We start from the raw sequence: 20637 nt of genomic DNA, 5'->3' as shown, positions 1-20637 counted from the left end.
ACTTTGCAGCTCTGGATCCAGCCTTTTGCCAGGGAACGTCTATCACTGTATTTTGGGAACTTGATAGGAAAGTAAGTTTTTGCGTCAAGTTGCTGGTTTAATGCGATTGCTTTACTCTCTTTAATCTCAACGCATTAATCCCTATAGCCCTTAAACAATCAATTAGGGCAGTTTTTCAAGTTTTTCTCTTATTTGCATTTGTTGTCTAGCTGATATTTCCCACCCTTCTTTTTTGGACGCTGCTTGTTTCTCCGCTGCAGCCTGAAGGCACCAACGCATTACTGATTTATTTTCTTTAAAAAAAATAAAATAAAATAAAACACACATACTAAAACAAACGATGGCAATGTTGAATAAAAATCGCATTTTTTTTTTTAAAGCATTTCCTGGCGGAAACACGGCAGCGAGTACTTTGAAAGCGAGTAGAAAACCCGTTGGAAGATAAGACAGAAAGGCGGGGTTTTTACCGTCCCTCTCAGACACAGTGATCCGTCAAAGCGCGCGTCTTATCGGGCTCTGAGGTGTACATTTATTTCGGTGCTTACACATCCGCGTGTATGAGTGCAGGCAGGCAGTGTTGTTGATATGTGTTGTCAGCTGAGCAGAGAGAGAGAGAGAGAGAGAGAGAGAGAGAGAGAGAGAGAGAGAGAGAGAGAGAGAGGACAGTCTGCTGCGGAACAGGCTGTTCCCGGCCTGGCACGGAACGGGTTACAGGTCAGGGTGTCTATTGGAACACAGTGTTCTCATCAGCAGCGGCAGCGGTACAGCTACAGTACAGCCGGAACATTGTGTTACTTTGTGGCTGCTTTCCAAGACCTGCCCGTAATTTTACACTAAACACCCTCCCACAACTCTACACGTTTCTGCCCCCCCCCCCCTCCTCCCCCGCCACACACTTTTTTTCCCCCTACCCCTCACCCCCCCCAACCTCCTCTCTCTATCTCGCTCTCTCTCTCTCTCTTGTCAATTTCGGACTCCGTGCGTCTCTATGTGTCTATAGTGTCTCCACAGTGTCATTTTGAAGTCAGACAGAGCTGCATGTGGGGACTACACCGGCACAGCCAGTCATCATCAAGTGAGGACAGGAAGAAGAAAGAAACAAAGAAAGAGGGGAGAGTGGGGCAAAAAGAGAGAAAAGAGCGCTACCTTAAAAACCACATGGGCAGAACACTTAGTACCCAGCTGGATTTAAGATAAGAAGAAGCGCAGACTTGAATTAATAGAGGGAGAAGACGCGTTCAACTGCAGCGACCGGGAACATTTTTATACGCGTATTATACGAAAAAAAAAAAAAAAAAGGCGGATTACGAGATAATGTAAGTGTATTTTTTTTCTTCTATTTATTAAGTCTGTTGCAGAGAAAACTTGGATCAAGAAGTTGATTTCAAGCCTACCGGCTTTTCTGATTTCACGACTGGCAGTGAATGGACACTTGTTATGCGCAATGATTTTATTTCGAAAACACGCAAAAAAAAAAAAAGTGAGACAAATTTAGTTGATTTTAGGGTTGATGCTAGATTATTTTTTTATTTTATTTTATTTTTTTTGCATGCGTCTACGTTTGTGTGGGTCCCAGAGGAGGAGGATGAGAACATCCAGAATCCCGGGAAGGCTTAGATGTCTTTCTCATAAATTACAGGTTTCATGGCTACTTCTTAGAATTATAACATTAACTCCGGTACATTGTGTGCTTTATTTTTAAAGCCACGATGCTTATTACAGGGCACATTGCAAGTTCACTGAGTAACTCTAAATTTATGGCTGTATTAGATTCAAACCAGGTGAATAGGATAAAATTATAGAGGCACAGTTTTTTTTTGTACTATTTCTGTTTTTGAAAATAGGTTTATAGTTAATTGAAGTAATACAGATACATGATTATACAGTGTTTATGTCATTTTATTGGCTAAAACTTTAAAAATAAACTGAGAGGCACACTTAGTCATTAAAAACAAAAATCTTTCCACTGTTGCAACATTTCCAAAAAAAAAGTGACCTCTGTGAACTTGACTTTGCAAAGCTTTCGTGCTAAATTGTAACAGGTTGGAGTGAGAAAGGGAAACCAGACTCAGACCGTGCTTTGGGATGTTGGTGTACAGGTTTATCACACACACAGTGTCTCCACTTGTTTAGGTATGAATCAGCAGCTGAGTACGGATGTGAGACAGAATGTACAGATACACTGCGTGCGTCTCTGGATGTGCTCTTTGGCTCATTGTGTTCTCTTCCCGCATTCCTCCGCAGGGTATCTTAGTTTTTTTGGTACATGAAGTCCATACTTGCCGTCTTATCTGTATCGTAACCATATTCACATTCACACCCTGTTTATTTTAGTGTCTCACACTTGATAATGCAGCAGATGGAAACCACAGCAGACGAAAAGATCAAAATGGGTGAAATTGGAAACTTTTACTCACGCTGTGGAAAATGTCAGTTATTTAGAGTTGTTGTAGATGTTTTCTGGTTCAGATAATGCACCGGGATAGCCAGAATGTGAACGTACACCCTCAGTTTGATAATTTGAAATGGGATGTTTTTGCAACCCCCCCCCCCCAGAAAAAGATTTGAAGCTGGATCGTACGTGAGGGGGTCTTCGATTGGCGAACGCTGTCAGGCTTTGCCAGCGGGAACTGTGAATAGAAGGAACATTGTGTTCAGACACAAACACACACACAAAGACTGACACATGCATAAGTTACATCTAAGATCAAATCTATAAAATTTATAAGTCCATAAAAGGGCTTTGTGGCTGATGGAGGGAACATTTTGTACTCTTCTTGCAGATAAACACTTTATTTCTAAGAAAGGCACAAAATGTCAAGGAGCAGAGCGACGGGATGCAAGTCGTTCAGGTCTTCGTGATTTTGACCTGTGGGTTGAGGTGTGCAGAACTTGCAATGGCCATTTTATAAGAATCATTTCAAATTTTGACCCGCGTTCAGAAAGGCAATGTCATTGCTGGCTCATCCAGCTGAAGTTTAATATTTATAGAATAAAGTGAATTCAAATTATTCATTTTGAAGGCAATCCCTGCAACAAAATGTTTATTTAGATGAGTTGTAAAGCAAATGAGATTCAGAAAATTGATGCAGCTAATTAAAGCCACTGTTAAAGTCACCTTGCAAATGTTAGCTGACTGCTGAATTGCAGTCAAAGCGTAGGCCATCCCCTTCCTAATGTTACCACCTGCTGACCTTTCAGCCAAGACTTTTACTTGCTTCGGAAAAACTAGGTTTGAATTGTAAGTGTTTAATCAGTGGAAACAGAGAAGCAATTTCCCCTAATCTGTTTTAACTTGAACAAAATTGAAAAAGTCATGATTTTTTTTTTCCCCCAAATGAGAAGATATAATCTCTTATCTTGCAATTTGTCTAATGAGCAGAATATTTTGCATTTCTATAGGAGTCATTTTTTACCTGTTTGAAACAGAAATGCTTCTGTTCTATTCAGGATATCTAGAGGGGAAAAAAAGGCTTTTTGACCAGTTTTACGTCAAATTTTTACGTCAGCTTTACGACTTATTCCTCCACACCCTTTATGCTTTCTCATATCAGATAATTGGCCAGAACAGACTCCTGATGTTGCAATCAAAAATCTAAACTAATTACTGTAAGGCAGCAAAGAAAAAGGAAAAAGATGTCACTCCCTAAAGAGACAAAAACACTCTTTCTCCTATCAGATGTAGAGTATCTCATTGTGAAAATAACCTTTTTTGTTACTTCCTAATTTTTTTTTTCAAAATGCACAAGTGTTAATATCTCAGCTGCTGCCTGTGAAAGCATAATGGCAACCACCCCGATTGGCAACATGCTTTAACATGACCGTTCCTTTTCCATTGTACTTTCGCCATAATTCTATCAAAGAGGGCTTAGTTGTTGGGATTGATTTTGGGAAAGTGGAACATAATTGCTGATGAGATAAAAGAGTCATCATGCAGCAGCTTTAACAGCAACGTGTCATTACAGCTTTTATGGGTTTGGCAAACTTCTGTTTTCTCTTCTCCCCTCCGTGTGGATGTCTGTGATGTTGGCAACAGACCTGTCTGTCGGGCCGCATACTGAACATTTTTTCACGCAGACCTGTTTCATCATCGACTGTTACGTCACTGCAAGTGTCAAATACTTCTGTAATTTTTTGTTGCCTCTCACTCTTGTGTAGCTTTTCAGCTGGAGATGTTCTTGCGATAACGCCGGTGTAAAGGTCAGATTTGTGTAATAAAATTCAAATCGCGCTGAAGTACGAAACCAGTTTACTGAGGGTTGATCAGAACGGAGCATCGGCATGTTTGTAAACGGCAAAGTTTTACATTTTCTGTTTTACGATTAAACATTTTTGTTTGTCTATTCACAACCAGTTTTTGTCAGTCAGAAAGAAAATAGCTATTTGAAGCGTTTAATTCAAAATTAAAGGACGTCTGTTGTGTATCTTGGTAGCTCTTTCGCCTTTCGTTAGTTGGTGTTAAAGAGATTTCTTAAAATAATCCAATACCATTTTTATTCATTCTAACACTTTTAGTAAGTACTTTGAAAAAGAAGCTTAATAATCTTATTGTACGTAGATAAACTTACAATAACTGAATGGAATATTCATTATCCTATAATAATAATAATAATAATAATAATAATAATAATAATAATAATAATAATAATAATAATAATAATAATAATAATAATAATACAAATTCTGCTATAGTATTGTTACTAAAGTGTGTCTGAAATGTATTCTGGCATGAGCTTTGATAAAATGTTGGTAGTATTCAGATTGATAAACACAAGTAGCAATACTGAGGCAGGACAGTAAATTCAAACACTCAAAACAAATTTCCTTCCTGTGTGTAAATTTAGACCCATCGTTCTAGTCAATAAATTACAGCAACTTAAAAACACTTCAGCTGCGTTCCCAAAACCGAAAATTCACAGCAGTGGCATCCAGTAAACACTTACAGCATATGACTAATAGCCAGAGGGACTTGAATAATTGTGTCTGTTGTTCACCAAGCAACATCCACAACAAAAATGTTACTGAACACTCCCACCAACACAACTACCTGCCCACACAGTTGCAATATGGATGTAGCAATAAAACTATCCAAAAAGTCTCCCACAACCGGTAAAACTCACTGGATTTTCAAACCACTAGTTTTCTAACTTCTTGTCTCTGCTCGTTGTGCTGCACCACTAACAACATCTGTAACGTAAACAGGAACATCTTATTCCTGGTATGGCAGCTGACTGGAAACAGAAACCCTGAAAACAGCTGTTGTTATTGTAGATATACAGTTATTTTATTTTAATAAAATACTTGTTAGGTTTTAGTAATTACGTTATATCTACTACAGTTTCAGCAACGTGCGTTTGATATTTCTTGTAGTGTTATTTAGTGTATAAATGCAATTGCCAGTATAAAAGTGGGGAAACAGATCCACACAGGAAATTAACTCAGTGTCTGTAAGTAAATTTGAAAACACGATGTTTTCCCAACATATACAGAGGACAGATAATTGAAGTCACTGACACCAATTGAACATGTATAAGACTTGGTTTTGCCAACTTTGAGGCTCTGTTGTTACGTTCAGTAAGTTTTCTATTGGCTCCTTTTCAAAAAAAGGCTTCAGTCAGAGCTGCTACCTTTGGGTCCTGACTGCTAATAAATCATGCATGTGTGAAGTTGCCACTGTCTGAGCCCCCCTACAGCCAGCCAGGATGCACACATAATGTCTTGTTTGTCTAGTGGAAAGACAATTATTACAAAGACAAAAGGATGCATTTCTAATTTTGGTTCTATCAGATTATTGATGCAGATTGTATGCCAAAAAAAGTTAACCGTAATGTTGTACTGTGACCGTTAGTATTTCCTAAGTGAACCGCAAGGCTTAAAGCAGGGGTGTCAAACTCCAGTCCTGAAGGGCCGCTGTCCTGCAGTTTTTAGATGTGCCACAGGTACAAAACACCTGAATCAAATGGCTTAATTACCTCCTCAGTTCTCCAGAGCCTTGCTAATGACCTAATTATTCTATTCAGGTGTGGTGCAGCAGAGGCACTTCTAAAAGTTGCAGGACACCGGCCCTCGAGGACTAGAGTTTGACACCCCTGGCTTAAAGCAAAACTAGAATGTGAAAACGTAGCTAAAGAAACTAAAACTCAAAAATATGTGCAAGAGGTAAAACAAAAGTTCATTTGTGGTTCTACATAAATGTAGTTTCGCTTTACTAATTTATTGCAATTTATCCAGATGGTGGATGGCGGTAGTTTGTTTTTATGATGCATTGAAAGCGAGACTCAACAGTAGAAGTTTAAAAACCAGGTTAATCTGGGATACATGTGGAGAAGAATGAATGAATGACTAAAAAGATGGATGGCCCTTTGTTGAGATTCCTACATAAACCATGACATCTATGCCTCATGAAATTAGGTAGAGGATTTACATAAAAGTGTAGCATCAGCCACCTACTTTGCCTTCGTTCCACGCTGATAGGGTCCATAAATTTGAACAAATGTCTTATTGTACTCCGAGTCACAACATCTCCATATTGGAAACATTCAAGGTGGTGAAACTGATGCCTCCCATAACTCTCCACCTGGTCAATGAGGAAGGCTGCCATATCGAGAGGATCGGTCAGATTGTTTCTTCTCTGCAGGCCCATTCTGTTTAGGATCCTTATTGTACTAACAATAACTTCCACAACAACGTGCAGCAGCATCAGTTTCTCTCCATGTCTTAGACCAAATAGTAAAACTTATAGTAAAATTTGACTAACTTGCCCTTTGCACTAGTCTTCATAATGAATTGCAGTAAAAGCACACTGTAGACACCTTCTAGATAAAATTAGTATGTTTATGCAAGATAATTATCACGACTGTACAATAGATTATCATGTTTATACAATATAGTTATTATGTTACAATGCAGTAGTGCTAAAAAAATATTTTCTTAAGTAAAAGTAGCATGCTTCCACAGCACTCTGTTATACCTACATGGAAATGGTAATTTAAGCATCAACTAATGTCATTCAGTGACTTTTAGGACTAAACGTTATATTCTGAAAACCAGGGCTGTTAAACTCATTTTCATTTCAGGGCCAGTCAAGATCATGAAAGTCCTCAAAGGGCCGGTTGTGGCAGATTGTATTGAGAAAACACCTTTTCACACGGAAGTAATTTAGCATAATACAAACAACATCTAATTTGATTTGAATGATAGGATAACATCTAAGCATACAGATGTTTTTTTTTTTTTTACTTCTATTTCTGTGGCTTTCTAGAGTCTTGAGGAACTTTATAGCTGCGGACGCATCAATAGATCACACGGACACAAACAAATCTAAAAACCCTGCGCAGAGTGAGACTGAGGATGAATCTGAAAACTAAAGACTAGAGAACACATTTTTAGTGTCCTTATGAGACTTCTGCTTTTTATTTTTGCTATTACGTTAAATATAATTTCCGATTTTTATGTGAATTGATTCCCAGCTGACCTAAAAAGTGAGAAGTTATTATTAAAGGTAAATTTTCTAAGCTACAGAAGAGTAATCATCATTAAAGATGCACCAGCATAAAAATGAGGACTAGTATGACAATCTGATATTAGTGCTGCTGGTATGGCAGTAACAATAAGTATTAAGTAACAATACTTAATGATATCATATACATCATATCTCCCTACACTTTCAACACTATTTAAAAGCAACCACACCGCCTACATTGCTTCTCTGCCTCTCCTTCATAAATATCACTGAACAAATGCCACATGGCCAAACCATGTTGGTTTGTGGTAATCTACGTTTGAAAAACTGCATAAAAACACCGATGTTGATTGTTTCATTGAAGTGTTTCAGGACTCGGACAAGTGTCCTCTTTTTTGGAAAATCAAAATATGGTCACCCTCTTGCACATAAACAGTGACAAAGGCAGCTTTGGTTTAATCTCCGTTGTTTTTGTTGCTGTTCTTTTCAATGCCATTGCTAGAACTAACTGTGTTTTTCTTTGCAAATATAGCATTGTTTGGTTCTGCTTGTGTAAAGCACTGGGCAAAGTAGCTATGCTCTTTAACCACAATAAGGCAAGTGCGTTAGTGGGTCTCCATAAGCATGGCGCTCCCTTCGCACATGCCCATACAGACTTTCTTTGCCAATGTTTTTTTCCCCTCCATTTTATTTTTGGCAAATCAGTCAAATGTTCCTTTAAGTTGAAACAGATTCACTTCACTCTATTCAAAATGCATATAAAATATTGTCCTACTCTTTGTTGGTTTTTAGTTTAGCGTCTCCATGTGCAGAGTGTGAATGCAGTGACGTCCCAGAGGCCTCTTTTTTCCCCATGCTAATGTTGTTCAATGCTAATAGAAACATTGCTATATGACCCTGTGGCATAATTTAGCTGAAGTACTGTATATCTGTGTAACTGTAGAGCTTGCTATCTTGTGAATAGCTCTGTTGTGTTACTCGCCAAATGTGTGTTCGCATTGGCAAAAACAGTCAGGAAGGTAACCGAGAAGATGGCATTTGAACTACAGCACGGCATTTAATTAAGAAAATCAAAACCTCAAATTTTGAAGAGGCATATTATGAGCGTATTGATCAATTTCAGGGATATCTGAGCTTTGTTTTTCTTTTTGAGACGGCACAGCTTTATCAGCACACAGCGTGAGCGTGTGGCTAAGCCCACGCTCTCCCTGCGTGTTTAAGGCTCTCGGAGAGAAGACGTCACTAATAATGAAGAGGTTTTTAGGAAAAATATGCTGTGCAAACGTCCGAATGCCACTCCGCTATGTTGCATGCGTAGTTTTGGTGCTTGTGCAATACCCTGACGTTATTTAGAGAGGGAGAGTCAAAGAGCACAATGCCAAATAACGTAATTTGTGAGGGAACACGGCTGAGTGAAGAAAGCGACATGCACAGAGTTATGGTTATGTAATGACCTAATCTGTGTGGGGATCAGACAAGGTGTATTACAGCGGTGCTCCTCATACAGCTGCTAATGAGGCATTTTCCAGCAAAGCTATTAATATGAGTCCATCTCAATGCATAGCTTCAGAACACATGTCCTTAAAAGGTTCAGGTTATATAATGTGAAGATGAATGTTGTTCATTTGGGCTTGATTATGTTCAGCATTTTATTCTTGGTTTTATTCATGGTTCACTGCTGCTGCTGCAAAAAAAAAGTTACATAATGTCTGATTTTCCATAAACAAAGCTAAAAACATAAAAAGAATCAGCAGAGATCAGACTGTTAACTTGTTGGCCTGTGTGTTTCTTTGCGTCTTTTGCAGTGTTATTGTGTGATGCCCTTAAAGCAGCAATGACCACAGATCAGTTTTTGCCCATGGACGATAAGTCAGCAACAGCTGTCTTTGCTGCGAACGGTATTGACGTAACACCAAGGAAAGATCAGGGAGTTTTCAAGGTGTGCATTATCTCTGCTTACATTTTCTGCATATTGTTTTCAATTTCCTTTGACTTTTACAGCTGCTGCTCCTTTGGATGTTGTTTAATGGAAAATTCTTTTTCCGTCTTTTTTTTTTTTTTTTTTTTTTTTTTTTTGAGGTTGTGAGGCGTCAGGGACTCGATGGGGACCGGCCAATGATCGGGGACAAAGTGACCGTACACTACACTGGAAAACTGCTTACTGGGAAGAAATTTGATTGCAGTTGGGAACGGAAGGAGCCATTTTGCTTTAATGTAGGAAAAGGTAGCTGCCATCGGTCATTACTGTGAAACTTCCTGAGTCCTATGTGCCATATTTTACTTTAAGTAGTAATTAGCAGAAATGCAAAAGTACTTAGTGACAGACCTACTTTTTTAATAGCTGATGGGAATATGTAATTTATGACTTAAACAAATACCAGAAAAGCATTTCCTTGTTTCCAGTCCAGTTTTATGCAAATATAATCCAATACTCTCTGGAAGTAGCGTCATGTTTCACAGCAAATGTATTCAAAGTGAAGCACATTTTTAATTCCTTTGTAAAAAAAATTTAATGACTTTTCTGAATCTTTATCCTGTCACAGGACAAGTCCTGAAAGCATGGGACATTGGTGTGCTGTCCATGCAGAGAGGAGAGGTGTGCAGCTTGCTCTGTAAACCAGATTATGCCTACGGACCGACTGGAAATCCAGACAAAATTCCTCCCAACTCTTCAGTAGTGTTTGAGGTCAGTGTGCTGCTGCAGCCTTAGATTAATTATAAATCAGTCTGAGGAACTCTTCTAATGTGGAAGCACGTGTTTTGTGTCTAAAGCCTGAGTTTGCTGATTATAAAATGCACAAGTTTTTCTATTTTAATGCCTCGTTGACCAATCAGCTGCCTCGTCTAAGCTTCACATGTTCTTTAAAGAGCTCTTTAAAGACGCACTCTGATGTTTTAATTAACCAAAAGTATTGAACATTTCAAGAGGAATGTAATTTTGCTTAACATTCCCAAGCTTCATATTTTTTAGTACTATTCTTCTCAATTACGCACATATGTTGCGTTACATTCAGAGGAAAATTGGGGAAGATCACCATGGACTGTTAACCATGTGAGGGCGGCAGCGTCGCGTTATGTAGGAGTTTTGCAGCAGGATGGACTTTACAAAATAGATGGCATCATGAGGATAGAACGTTGTATGGAAATATTGAAACATGGACAATGACACTAGTGTCTCGGAGATAACTAAATAAATTTACTTTGGAGTGCTAATCACAAAGTCATGATGTAAGTGTCCGGATAACCTGTGTGTGTGTTTTTGAGCAAGGTTGCCTACAAAACTTTCAAAATTAGAGCGGTTCTGCCTGGAAGAAAATCCCATCAAATTAATGTGAGACATTTATGGCAGAAAACTTAAAACATTTAACAGAAAAATACAGATTAAAATGCAGTTCCACTAAAAGCTTAGAAAATAAATGTAAACTTTTGATTTTTCAGTAGCTAAAAAGACATTCTCTTATTATTGTGGTATTTAGGAAACTTAAATTATCCTAACTAACGTAAAATAATTAGCATTATTTTGCATCTTTTTATACAATGTGTGAAAAGATGTTTATGCAATGTGCAAATATTCACTGAAACAGTCAAAAGATTTGTGTCGCATTAACCTACATCCTAACTGAGCGAACTTGACTCAGTAAGGTGTATACTGCTGAACAGTGTATTTTGATTGTCTTGATACTAAAAAAGAATGAATATTACTGGAATGAATATGCAAAAAATACAAAATCCAAAAGTATCAAAGCTGTTCTGGTGGTTTAATAAGCCACAGAGAACTTTAAACAACACTTAAGACCAGCTTTGCCAAATTAATGCATGAACCCAATGAAGTGTCATTTTTTTTTAAATTATGGTAACTTATGGACTAAAAACCAATCATCAAGTTCGCAGTTGACTTGTTACTGTTATCTTCAGTAACCAGTCATTTACAAATCACACAGGCGCCACCTGTTTACTTTTACAAAGCTAGATAAACTTCAGTACTTGTTCAAAGTATTAAAAATAAGATACAATTGCAAGAAAAGACTTGTTGAAGAATTTCTTTTTTTTTTTTTTTACAACAGATGGAGCTGCTTAACTTTGAAGGAGAGATACTTACAGCTGATGGCGGCATTATGAGGAGAATAAAGGTCAAAGGGGAAGGTTACAGCAATCCTAACGACGGAGCGACCGTTGATGGTAACCTCAAACATTTGTTTTACAGGTCAATGCCGTTGTGGTTAAATTATATTGTCGGGAGGTTGAGTGTGTGATGTTTCGCGCAGTGCACCTGGAGGGACGCTGTGGGGACCGGCTGTTCGACTGCAGGGACGTTAGCTTCATTGTTGGTCAAGGTGAAGACAAAGGCATTCCTCTGGGGGTGGACCGAGCGATGGACAAGATGCAGAGAGGAGAATGCTGCTTACTTTACCTTAAACCAAAGTAAGTTTCTCACACATCTTTAAAGCGTGCAAAATGTGCTCCTGCTTCCTCTGTGATTTTCAAATGAGAATTATTCTTGAATTTTTTTTTTGTTCTCCTGACTGTAAGTTTACAATAACTAACTACAAAGTTGACCAAAATGAAACAGAAATTTGAAAAGTAGCATGTGTCCATATTCCAAAAAAAATAAATAAATGATTGAATCAAAACAAATATAGTGGCTGTTAAATTATTCATACTCCTTGAATATTTTCACTTTTTAATGGGCTACAAACAAAGACTTCAATGTCGTGAAATGGAAGGAATCTTTTTTTTGGAGCACACCTGTATTTGGGTCAAAATTGTGTGGAATCACAAACCTTTCTTCCATCTTGACCCAAACACAAACACAGCATGAGCTGCCACTGCCGTGTTTCACTATAGGGACGGTGTGTTTGAGTGCTACTTTTCTGTAACACAAAGAGTTCTGCTTGTAGGCCAGGAAGTTTGCTGAACTTCCTGTAAGTTCCTGTAAGTAAAAGAACATTTTACTTTGATTTATTGGGGATAGATTTCTGATTTTCATACCTTTTTGTTATAAAAAAAAAAATATTTAAACAATGTTCAAATGTTGTTCCTCTCACTATTATGCCCTGCTTTGCCTTGGTAGAAATTGCAATTGGTATGAAAACTTCTGTAAGGTATTATATCGAGAAACTGACATATCGTAAAATGTATTTATAGTGTGCATGTAACATTTCCAACCTTCTTCAACAGTTTTTTTAAATTCTTTATGAGTTGCTCTGAGAATATTGACAGAGATTATGGATTTTTTTTTGTCACAAAGCAGAGATGATAGGCATTAAATATTCCAATAGCAGGATATCAACTGTGTAGGAAAATGTGCTATGTGACTCTAAAAGGATTGCAAGATTTGTTTGTGAAATTGCTTAACAGTATACTTCATAAGTCAAAAATTGAATTTTTCCAAATTGTGCGTAATTCATAATTTTTCTAAGAAAACATGAATAAAGAGTACATCACTGCTCTTTCTATGAAACAGACAATGGCTAATGTCACGTCACATTAGCGATCGTTGACGCAAATGTAAAACTCTTTTAGAGAAACTGAAAACAGAATTTAAAAAAATAAAAATAAATCCATTTACTCACACTGGCCATTTGTCTTACTTTCTGCGAAAGCATGAGAAAGGAGGTATTAGAAATATGCAGCAAAACTGTTTTGTAGATAACCTTGAGAGTCAAGGCAGCGCCATAGTTTCAAGAGCAACAAGTGCTTCTCAGGCCCAGATCATCAAAGACTGGAAAGCATTGTTCATGCATGAATCAGAGCTGTTCTTTCTGGTCCTTCTTCAGAGACTCCCTCTATATCTGCAGATTTATTGTGTCGATTTGCAGCAGTCTGTTCCTCATTAGACTCATATATGCATGCATTTTTCCATCCTTTAAGTTGCTAGAAACCTTTTGAAGTTAAGCTTAGTCATTTGGTTTGCAACAAATGAAACAGAGGATCTGGAATGTGCTTCGTAATGAAATCCTTTGGTTGCCTCAAAATGCAACAATGTTAACTTTTCTTTCACAAAGTCTTGTTAGGCTGTGTGCCATTGTTATTAACCTTCTGTGGTTAGTTCCTAAACATGATGTTTGGTCATGCAGGTTTACTGTCAAATTTTATGAAAGGTTGGTATGATATGTGGCTTTTGCAAGAAAATGCTTAATTTTCTGTGGCTTGCAAAAGCAGACCTTGACATGTTGCAACGTTACAGCCACAAATGTCTTTTATTGGGATTTTGGCTACTTTTATGCACATAATTCACACTCCTTTAATCCGATGCACCTAAATAAAATCCAGGGCTGATAAGGAATTCAATCTCCTTAGATGTACCTGTCGAGAGAATACTTAGGTAGTTTGAAAACATTAAATATCTTTAGAAATTGAGTAGTTGAGGTTTAATATGGCAAAATGTGGAAAAAGCCAAGGAGTATCACTAATTCATCATAGTTACCGTTTGGGCCATTAATAATTATTGATCTGTTTTATGATTAAATTTGTGTGGTTTTGGTTCATTTACAGGTATGGGTTTGGTAATGAAGGCAAACCAGAGTACAAAGTTGGACCAGATAAAGAAATTGTGTATGAAGTTACTCTAAAAAACTTTAAAAGGGTGAGTGACAGTTTTTGCTTTTTGGTAATTTTATGAATAAAATGCAGAAATTTTGCTTTATAGACGATCAGATTAGAAAAATGTATCTTATCCCAATAATAATAATAATAATAATAATAATAATAATAATAATAATAATAATTTCTCTCACCAGGCTAAAGAATCCTGGGAAATGGACTTGAATGAAAAGCTGGATCTCGTCTCTGGAGTGAAAACTAAAGGGAATCAGTATTTCAAGGTACAGTTTTCATTGCTGGTTGTTTCCCATTAAAGTGCTGTGGTTATGTATCTGTTCAGAACCGATCCGTATTTTTCACCGTTAGGCGGGACGGCACCACCAGGCAGTCATCCAGTACCAGCGGATCATTTCCTGGCTGGAGCTGGAGTGCGGTACCGGGATGGAGCAGCATAAGAAGATACAAGACTACGTTTCAACAGCTCACCTCAATTTAGCGCTATGCTTCCTTCGGCTAAAAGAGTTCTCTCAAGCAGTGGACAACTGTAATAAGGTGAGCTGCGTTACCCTGATGACAAGCGCACGTCTGCACCCCTCCGGCTATGTTCATCTGCTGTTGCATGCTAATGTCTCTCCATGTGCCTGTGTTTGTTTGTGCAAGGTAATTGAGCACGATGAGAGCAACGAGAAGGCTCTGTATCGCCGAGGGGAAGCGCGGCTTCTCCGCAACGAGTACAGCCTGGCCATGGCGGACTTTCAGAAGGTCCTGGAAGTCAACCCCTTTAATCGCGCTGCTCGCGCTCAGCTTTCCAGCTGCCAAAGCAAGATGAAGGAACATCAAGAGCAGGAAAAGAAGATCTACGCCAACATGTTCCAGAAATTTGCGGAGAGGGACTCCAAGGTCTGTAAACTGTCCTTTCTTGGCTAAATATAGCTTAGGAATCATGCTAAAAACACATTTTTTCCCTTCCTGAAAAGAAACTGAAAATCAATAAGTTCATGTAGTTAAGTGGTGCCATAATGTAGCTTTAAAATACTTTCATAAACTAATGTACTGAGAAAAGAACGTACTTTTGGATGTTTGTAAGACTTTTAAATTATAGTTCTTATTTAACTGTTTATAAAATGAGAGTTAGCTGCATCAATACACATATTTTCTGACATGTGCTAGTTTTTTAACGTAGTGACCACAACACAATGAGTGTATTTTCTCAAAAATTACATCAATATTCCTACCTTATTTTACGTATTCCTTAGCATAAAATTTGTTAAACAGGAAAATAGAAATCATTTCAAAACATTGATAAAAATGTGTTAAATTTGACAGTGTAAGAGATTCTCCATTTTATATTCTGAGATCAATCCTAAACATCTGTTTCAACCTGAAATGTTTATCTCTTTAGTTCCTTGAAGGAATAAATCATATTGTTCTGACGCATCCTGCCTGTACTTTTTCGGTGTTATACTGACCTCTAGTGGTGAAACATCTCATGGCGACTCATGGCTCTGTAGAAAAAGACACGAATAAATGACACAAAATGTTCAAAAAACGTTCGATAAACATCGGAAACTTTAAAGTGCAATTGACAGTTTTCGTTTTACATTGTCATTTTTATGTGCAATCAGTGTTTCAAGTATCTCTGGCAGTGGTTTCTTCTACGTGCTCGTGTTAAATCCCATTTCCTCCAAACAGACTGGGAGAATGAAGAGGAGAAAGGACGAGAGCACGCGGAGCGGCATGAACGGCGAAGTGGGCATTAAACGAAGGCGACGAAGTCAGGACTGCCCATCATAGCAGGGACATTTTGAAAAAGGGAGAGGAGACGGCCTCCTATCTCCAGGGAGCAGAGGCGGTGAAAAAAGCTGAATAAAAGCCTCTAATCCGCACCTCTTCAACCCAAAATCCAGCGGGACCATTCCTGCATATAAAGCAGAGAGTGAGCTGAACAGCATTTATTTGTCACGCGTACTGTTGGACAGCCTGAACGTTCCTCCCCGTGGGGACAGTACTACAAAAAAATCACAGAGTGAATATTGATATGAACACTTTTTTTTTTTTGGTCCAGTCTGTTATTAGAAAAAAGTACTTTCATTTCTTCAACCCCCCCTCCCAAAAAAAAACCAAATGAATCCACCCCTTTTTTAAGAGTCATCTGGCCACTGTGCTGACATGTGCCTCCATAGTGTGTTTCCAAGACCAGTCATTTCTGGTTTTCAGGCTTCTGACTTGGTATTAGGCCTTTTTTAGGGCAGCTGCATGCGTGTATCATGTTTGGGATTCAGACTTGAAACGTTGCAAAATTTTAAAATGTGCAATATGAACTTTGGATGAAAAAAAAGGCAGAACCTGTTATCTCATTAGTGTTTAAAAAAAAAAAAACACGATAAATTATGTTTCACCCAACGACCTAGCTTAAGCTTGGGTTAAACATGGATAAGTCATAGGGACAGCTCATTTTTAGACAATAAAGATTTTATAAATTACAGATCAAAATAATAATAATTTAAAAAAAAAGCACAAACAGATGCCAAAATGGTCCTAAAACAAAGATCTGTATTTTTAAGACGTCGCAATTCCTGATTGACATTTGTCTGTAGATATTTCTTTTTTTAAATATGTCAACAGCTGAAAAGGAGTGAAAATTTAGCACTTTGTTTTCCTAAACTTGTTTTGACAATGATAATGCACTAAAATTTATATATCCATGATAATATCTTTTTATTTTTTTAATTTTATATACTTCACAAATCAGACAGTATTAAAGAAAAGCCAAGTCTGGTACTGTGATAAGTTCAACTAAATGAGGACAAACATCTGTGCGAGGTTTAATGAAAGGCACTTATTACATTTTAAGCCACTTGCAGCTGCAAAACTGTTAGTCTGATGAAAAATACAAAATACAAGTGTATTCTCCAAAACTTTAGCATCATTTTAAAGTTTATTTCAGTGATTTAGTTTAGAAATGGAAAGTCAAAGAGACTCAGAGTGGTGTATTTAAAGTGTTTGTTACTGGATTTAAAGATCACAATATTACAATATTACATTAGATCAATGGAAAAAAAATCTCTATGCCAAAATATGGGTCTATCAATCAAATTTGATGGGTCTATCAAATTTTTAGTCAGACCTCTTTTCGTACAGTGAAATGTAACTCAAAGTCCTAAAAGGTATGTGTATGTACTTTACAGAACATACAAAAAGTCCCTAGTCAGCTCCTTTTGCATGAAGCCATCATGGTACTGAGGTGATCAGCCTGTGGCTCTGAGGTACTAAAGCAGATCGGCCGTCGGCTTGTTGTGTGTGTCTCATCTTCTTCTTGACATAACTCCATATTTTCTGTTCAGTCTAATCAAGCACAGCGACGCCACTGTCAAATGAGTGTCGATCGTTTGGCACGGTGCACAGATGCTGAAAAAAATGACATCAGTGTCTCCATAAAGCGTTTCAGCAGAAATAAAAATGAAGTTCTTTGACTTTGGACTTGAGAAAGAAAAAAAAAACAAAAAAACCAGTGGACCAAACACCAGCAGAAGACATGACTCCCAAATCCTCTTTACTCAGGACCTTAAGCGACTTGGATTCTGTGCCTCTCTGCTCTTCATCCAGACTCTGGGACCTTGATATCCAAAAGACATGCTAAATTTGCTTTTATTTAAATATATGACTTTGCACCACTGACGACAAGCCAGTCTTTTTTTTTTTATTATTATTATTATTATTACCCCAGATAAGATACTTCAGTGTTTCAGAATGAACGCAGCTCCATTTGCTGGATGCCTTCTGTGTGTGGTGGCTTTTAAAGCTTTGACTCCAGACACTTCATGAACATCCTTGTCTAGGCTTTCCTTGTGCACCTTTTGGCTGTTGCAGTTTTTCCTTCAGCTCCACTTTCTTTTAATGTGCTTGGATACAGCAGCCTGTGAGCAGCCAGCTTATTTAGCTGCGATTTTCTGACAAACCATCCTACTGAAGGGCGTCAATTATTATCTGATGGAGTTCACAGTTGTTTCATCAGTATTTAGACGTAACATTTCTCCATTAAAAATTATCTTTGTACTGGCTTTATGTAATATTCTAAGTTTCTTATTAAGTTTTGACCTGCTTTAAGTCCCAATTAACAGAAATAAGCGCTTTAAATACACCACTCTGTGCTCAGTGACTCTAGACAATATATAATTTCAATTCTCTAGTGAAATTACTGAAGTAAATAAACTTTTGGATGATGTCATAGGATTTTGAGATGCGCCTGTGTGTTATGTTATCAGTGATGCAGTGGTTTAGCGCTCAGATCTCGCACAGCAGGAAGGTTGATCCTGCAGGACGCCCAAAGCCTTTATGTGAGACGTTTCTTTCTTTTCATCAGTTTATTCCCACAGTCCAAAGACGTACACGTTAGGTTAATTGGTAAAAACGCGATTTAGTTCTAACTTTGTGTCAGATAGAGTAGCTCGCAGCCCCATCTCCTTCAAACCTAAATTAATGTTTACACTCTGGAGCTTTAAATACATTTAAAGAGTTAAACTGAAGCCGTGTCCTCTGTAAAAATGGCACAACGCGTTCGAAGGCTTATAGTGACGATAGAACCCGAAACAAAAGGACATCACCCCCGCTTTTGTATTTGGCTTCTTCTTCGTCTGTGTGGGAAACTTTGGAATCATCACAAATTTCTTTAATTTATTTTTCTAGCGATATGAATTATTATTATTTTTATTTTTTTGCCTCAGCTCTGAAAATGTTTTTTCTTACTTTATACTCAATCCATTTCTTTTTAAAAACGAGAAAAAAAATGAAAATAAAAGTGTGTTAATGTTTGTGTAAAGGGCAATATTGCACTTTGGTTTCTGTCCAACCAACACTGTCATTCTTGTATGTCATGTCCAAATCTCTCTGGACAATAATATTGAGATGTTTTAGAAACATTTGGCTGGTTCAGAATGAAAACCTTAGCTGTCTTAAAGATTTTGCATAAAAAAAAAACAACAAAAAAAGTGACAACATTGTGTTTGTGTGTCTGTATATATTATTGTATCTTGACAAGGTTTCTAAACAGCTTGTTGCTAAATGTTTTCCAAGTGCTGCTGCCTCTAAATATTCAAATATTTTGTATAGTGAAAATGAGCATGAAGTACTTTTTCCTAGCCGTTTTAATCTGTAGACTAAGATTTACAGGACATTTTACCAACTTGCAACTAAAAGTAAAATATTTCATGCTTCTTTTTTGTCACCTTTTGGTTCATTTTAATCAGAGATTCTAGATGTGAAGTAGAAACAAAAAAAAAACTGTAGAGAAAAAGCAGCTGGGTAAACTGCAGTGTGTCTGATGTGTGATTGGATTTATCAAAACTGTTGAGGCTTTTCTGTCACAAAACGTGTTTACATGTACTGAAATGATCATTGTCTTGTAAAGAAATGATCCATGTTTTGAATCGGCATTTATGCAAAAGAAATATTTTCAGACTAAATGTGTGTGTGACTCATGTCGTCTTTGCACATCCACGATCACAAGCGCACACGTGTCAGTAAAATGAACCGACTCTTGGAGAGGATGATCATCTGGTGGAGTCACAGTCGCTCTTAAATATGTTTACGTCTCTGTTCGAATGTCAGGATTTTGCGATGTGAAACAGGAGGCTGATTGATGATTTTAAAACGTCTTAATGGGACTTTCACTCAAATTCAGTGGGAAAACAAAAGCAGCAAATATCCACACCCTTAAATTGCTACTCAGTTTTAAACACCTGTTGATTCAAAATCAGCCTGCAGTTTCCTGGTGTCCACAAATGCCATTATCTATAGTGAATTTGATGATCGTGAAATAATATTTCACTGTCCCAGAAGGATTTTCCGGACATTTGCTTCCATTGGCTACAGTTGTACATCACAGAAAAGGCTACAAATGACCAAAGTTAACTCACTGCAGAATTATCAATGGGCTACAGAAAATAAATTTAGAAATAGAGACCTTATGACAAGACCTGTTCCCACCACCTGACTGATTTGGAGAACCTTTACAAAATGGAGTTTGGCAAACATTGTAAACTATGTGTGGGACTCCAAAAAACTGAAATGTAATTAGAATCACTTTAACAATATATTAAAGATGTGCATATTTATGGAAGCAGGTTATTTAGCTACTTTTGTGTTTTCAGTTGGATTGTGGATAAATGTCACGTCGCGAGTCATGAAAATACTTTTGAAATGATTCATCACGGCCTCATTGTTTTGCATCACTAAATTCTGGTATCTTAGCAGGACTTTACACACTGCACCGATATACTGTGTGGATCTATTGTGTAGTAAAAGAAAAAAAACAACATAAAAATAAATGTCTGCATGTGTTTGATTTAAAATGACTACATGTAATACAAATAGCATTTTTTGTTGCTCAACCAATATTACATAGTGTTATCGTTAGTTTAAATATAAACAGTAGATTGGAATTTAATTTCTCCCCTCAAATTTATTTTGCAGTGATTTTCTGTCCAGTTGTAACATCCATTAGATACGACACCCATGGGTTTTTCTATCATTATCTTTTAACATTGAAGGTTTTTTAAATATTAAAACCTTCAATTGACATGATAGCAAGTCAGAACAGTTTTCTCTCAATCTCCATTTTGACGATAAACGAA

The 20637-nt window shown here is 37.4% G+C and overlaps 1 protein-coding gene across 1 annotated transcript; it reads left to right on the top strand.

The window, feature by feature from the left end:
* The first annotated feature begins 956 nt into the window (after positions 1 to 956).
* fkbp5 (FKBP prolyl isomerase 5) lies at positions 957 to 19467 on the top strand. Its single transcript, XM_081607098.1, has 11 exons — positions 957 to 1316; positions 9268 to 9401; positions 9542 to 9686; positions 10006 to 10148; positions 11527 to 11641; positions 11728 to 11884; positions 13958 to 14048; positions 14203 to 14286; positions 14372 to 14557; positions 14666 to 14905; positions 15698 to 19467. Exons 2-11 carry the CDS (start codon positions 9297 to 9299, stop codon positions 15797 to 15799), a joined length of 1368 nt encoding a protein of 455 aa, XP_081463224.1. The 5' UTR covers positions 957 to 1316; positions 9268 to 9296; the 3' UTR covers positions 15800 to 19467.
* Positions 19468 to 20637: the final 1170 nt, after the last annotated feature.

This window comes from Poecilia reticulata, chromosome 5, assembly GCF_904066995.2.
Source record: "Poecilia reticulata chromosome 5, P_reticulata-male-v2, whole genome shotgun sequence".
Taxonomy (NCBI): domain Eukaryota; kingdom Metazoa; phylum Chordata; class Actinopteri; order Cyprinodontiformes; family Poeciliidae; genus Poecilia; species Poecilia reticulata.
The sequence above is the reverse complement of the archived record's forward strand: the minus strand, read 5'-3'. Positions and strand labels throughout refer to the sequence as shown.

Bases quoted from the DNA above. Each gene is read 5' to 3' on its own strand.
- fkbp5 (XM_081607098.1), top strand. From the start codon at position 9,297: ATGACCACAGATCAGTTTTTGCCCATGGACGATAAGTCAGCAACAGCT. The intron at 11,642-11,727 runs GTAACCTCAAAC...TGTTTCGCGCAG, and splicing joins CGACGGAGCGACCGTTGATG to TGCACCTGGAGGGACGCTGT. The intron at 11,885-13,957 runs GTAAGTTTCTCA...GTTCATTTACAG, and splicing joins TTACTTTACCTTAAACCAAA to GTATGGGTTTGGTAATGAAG.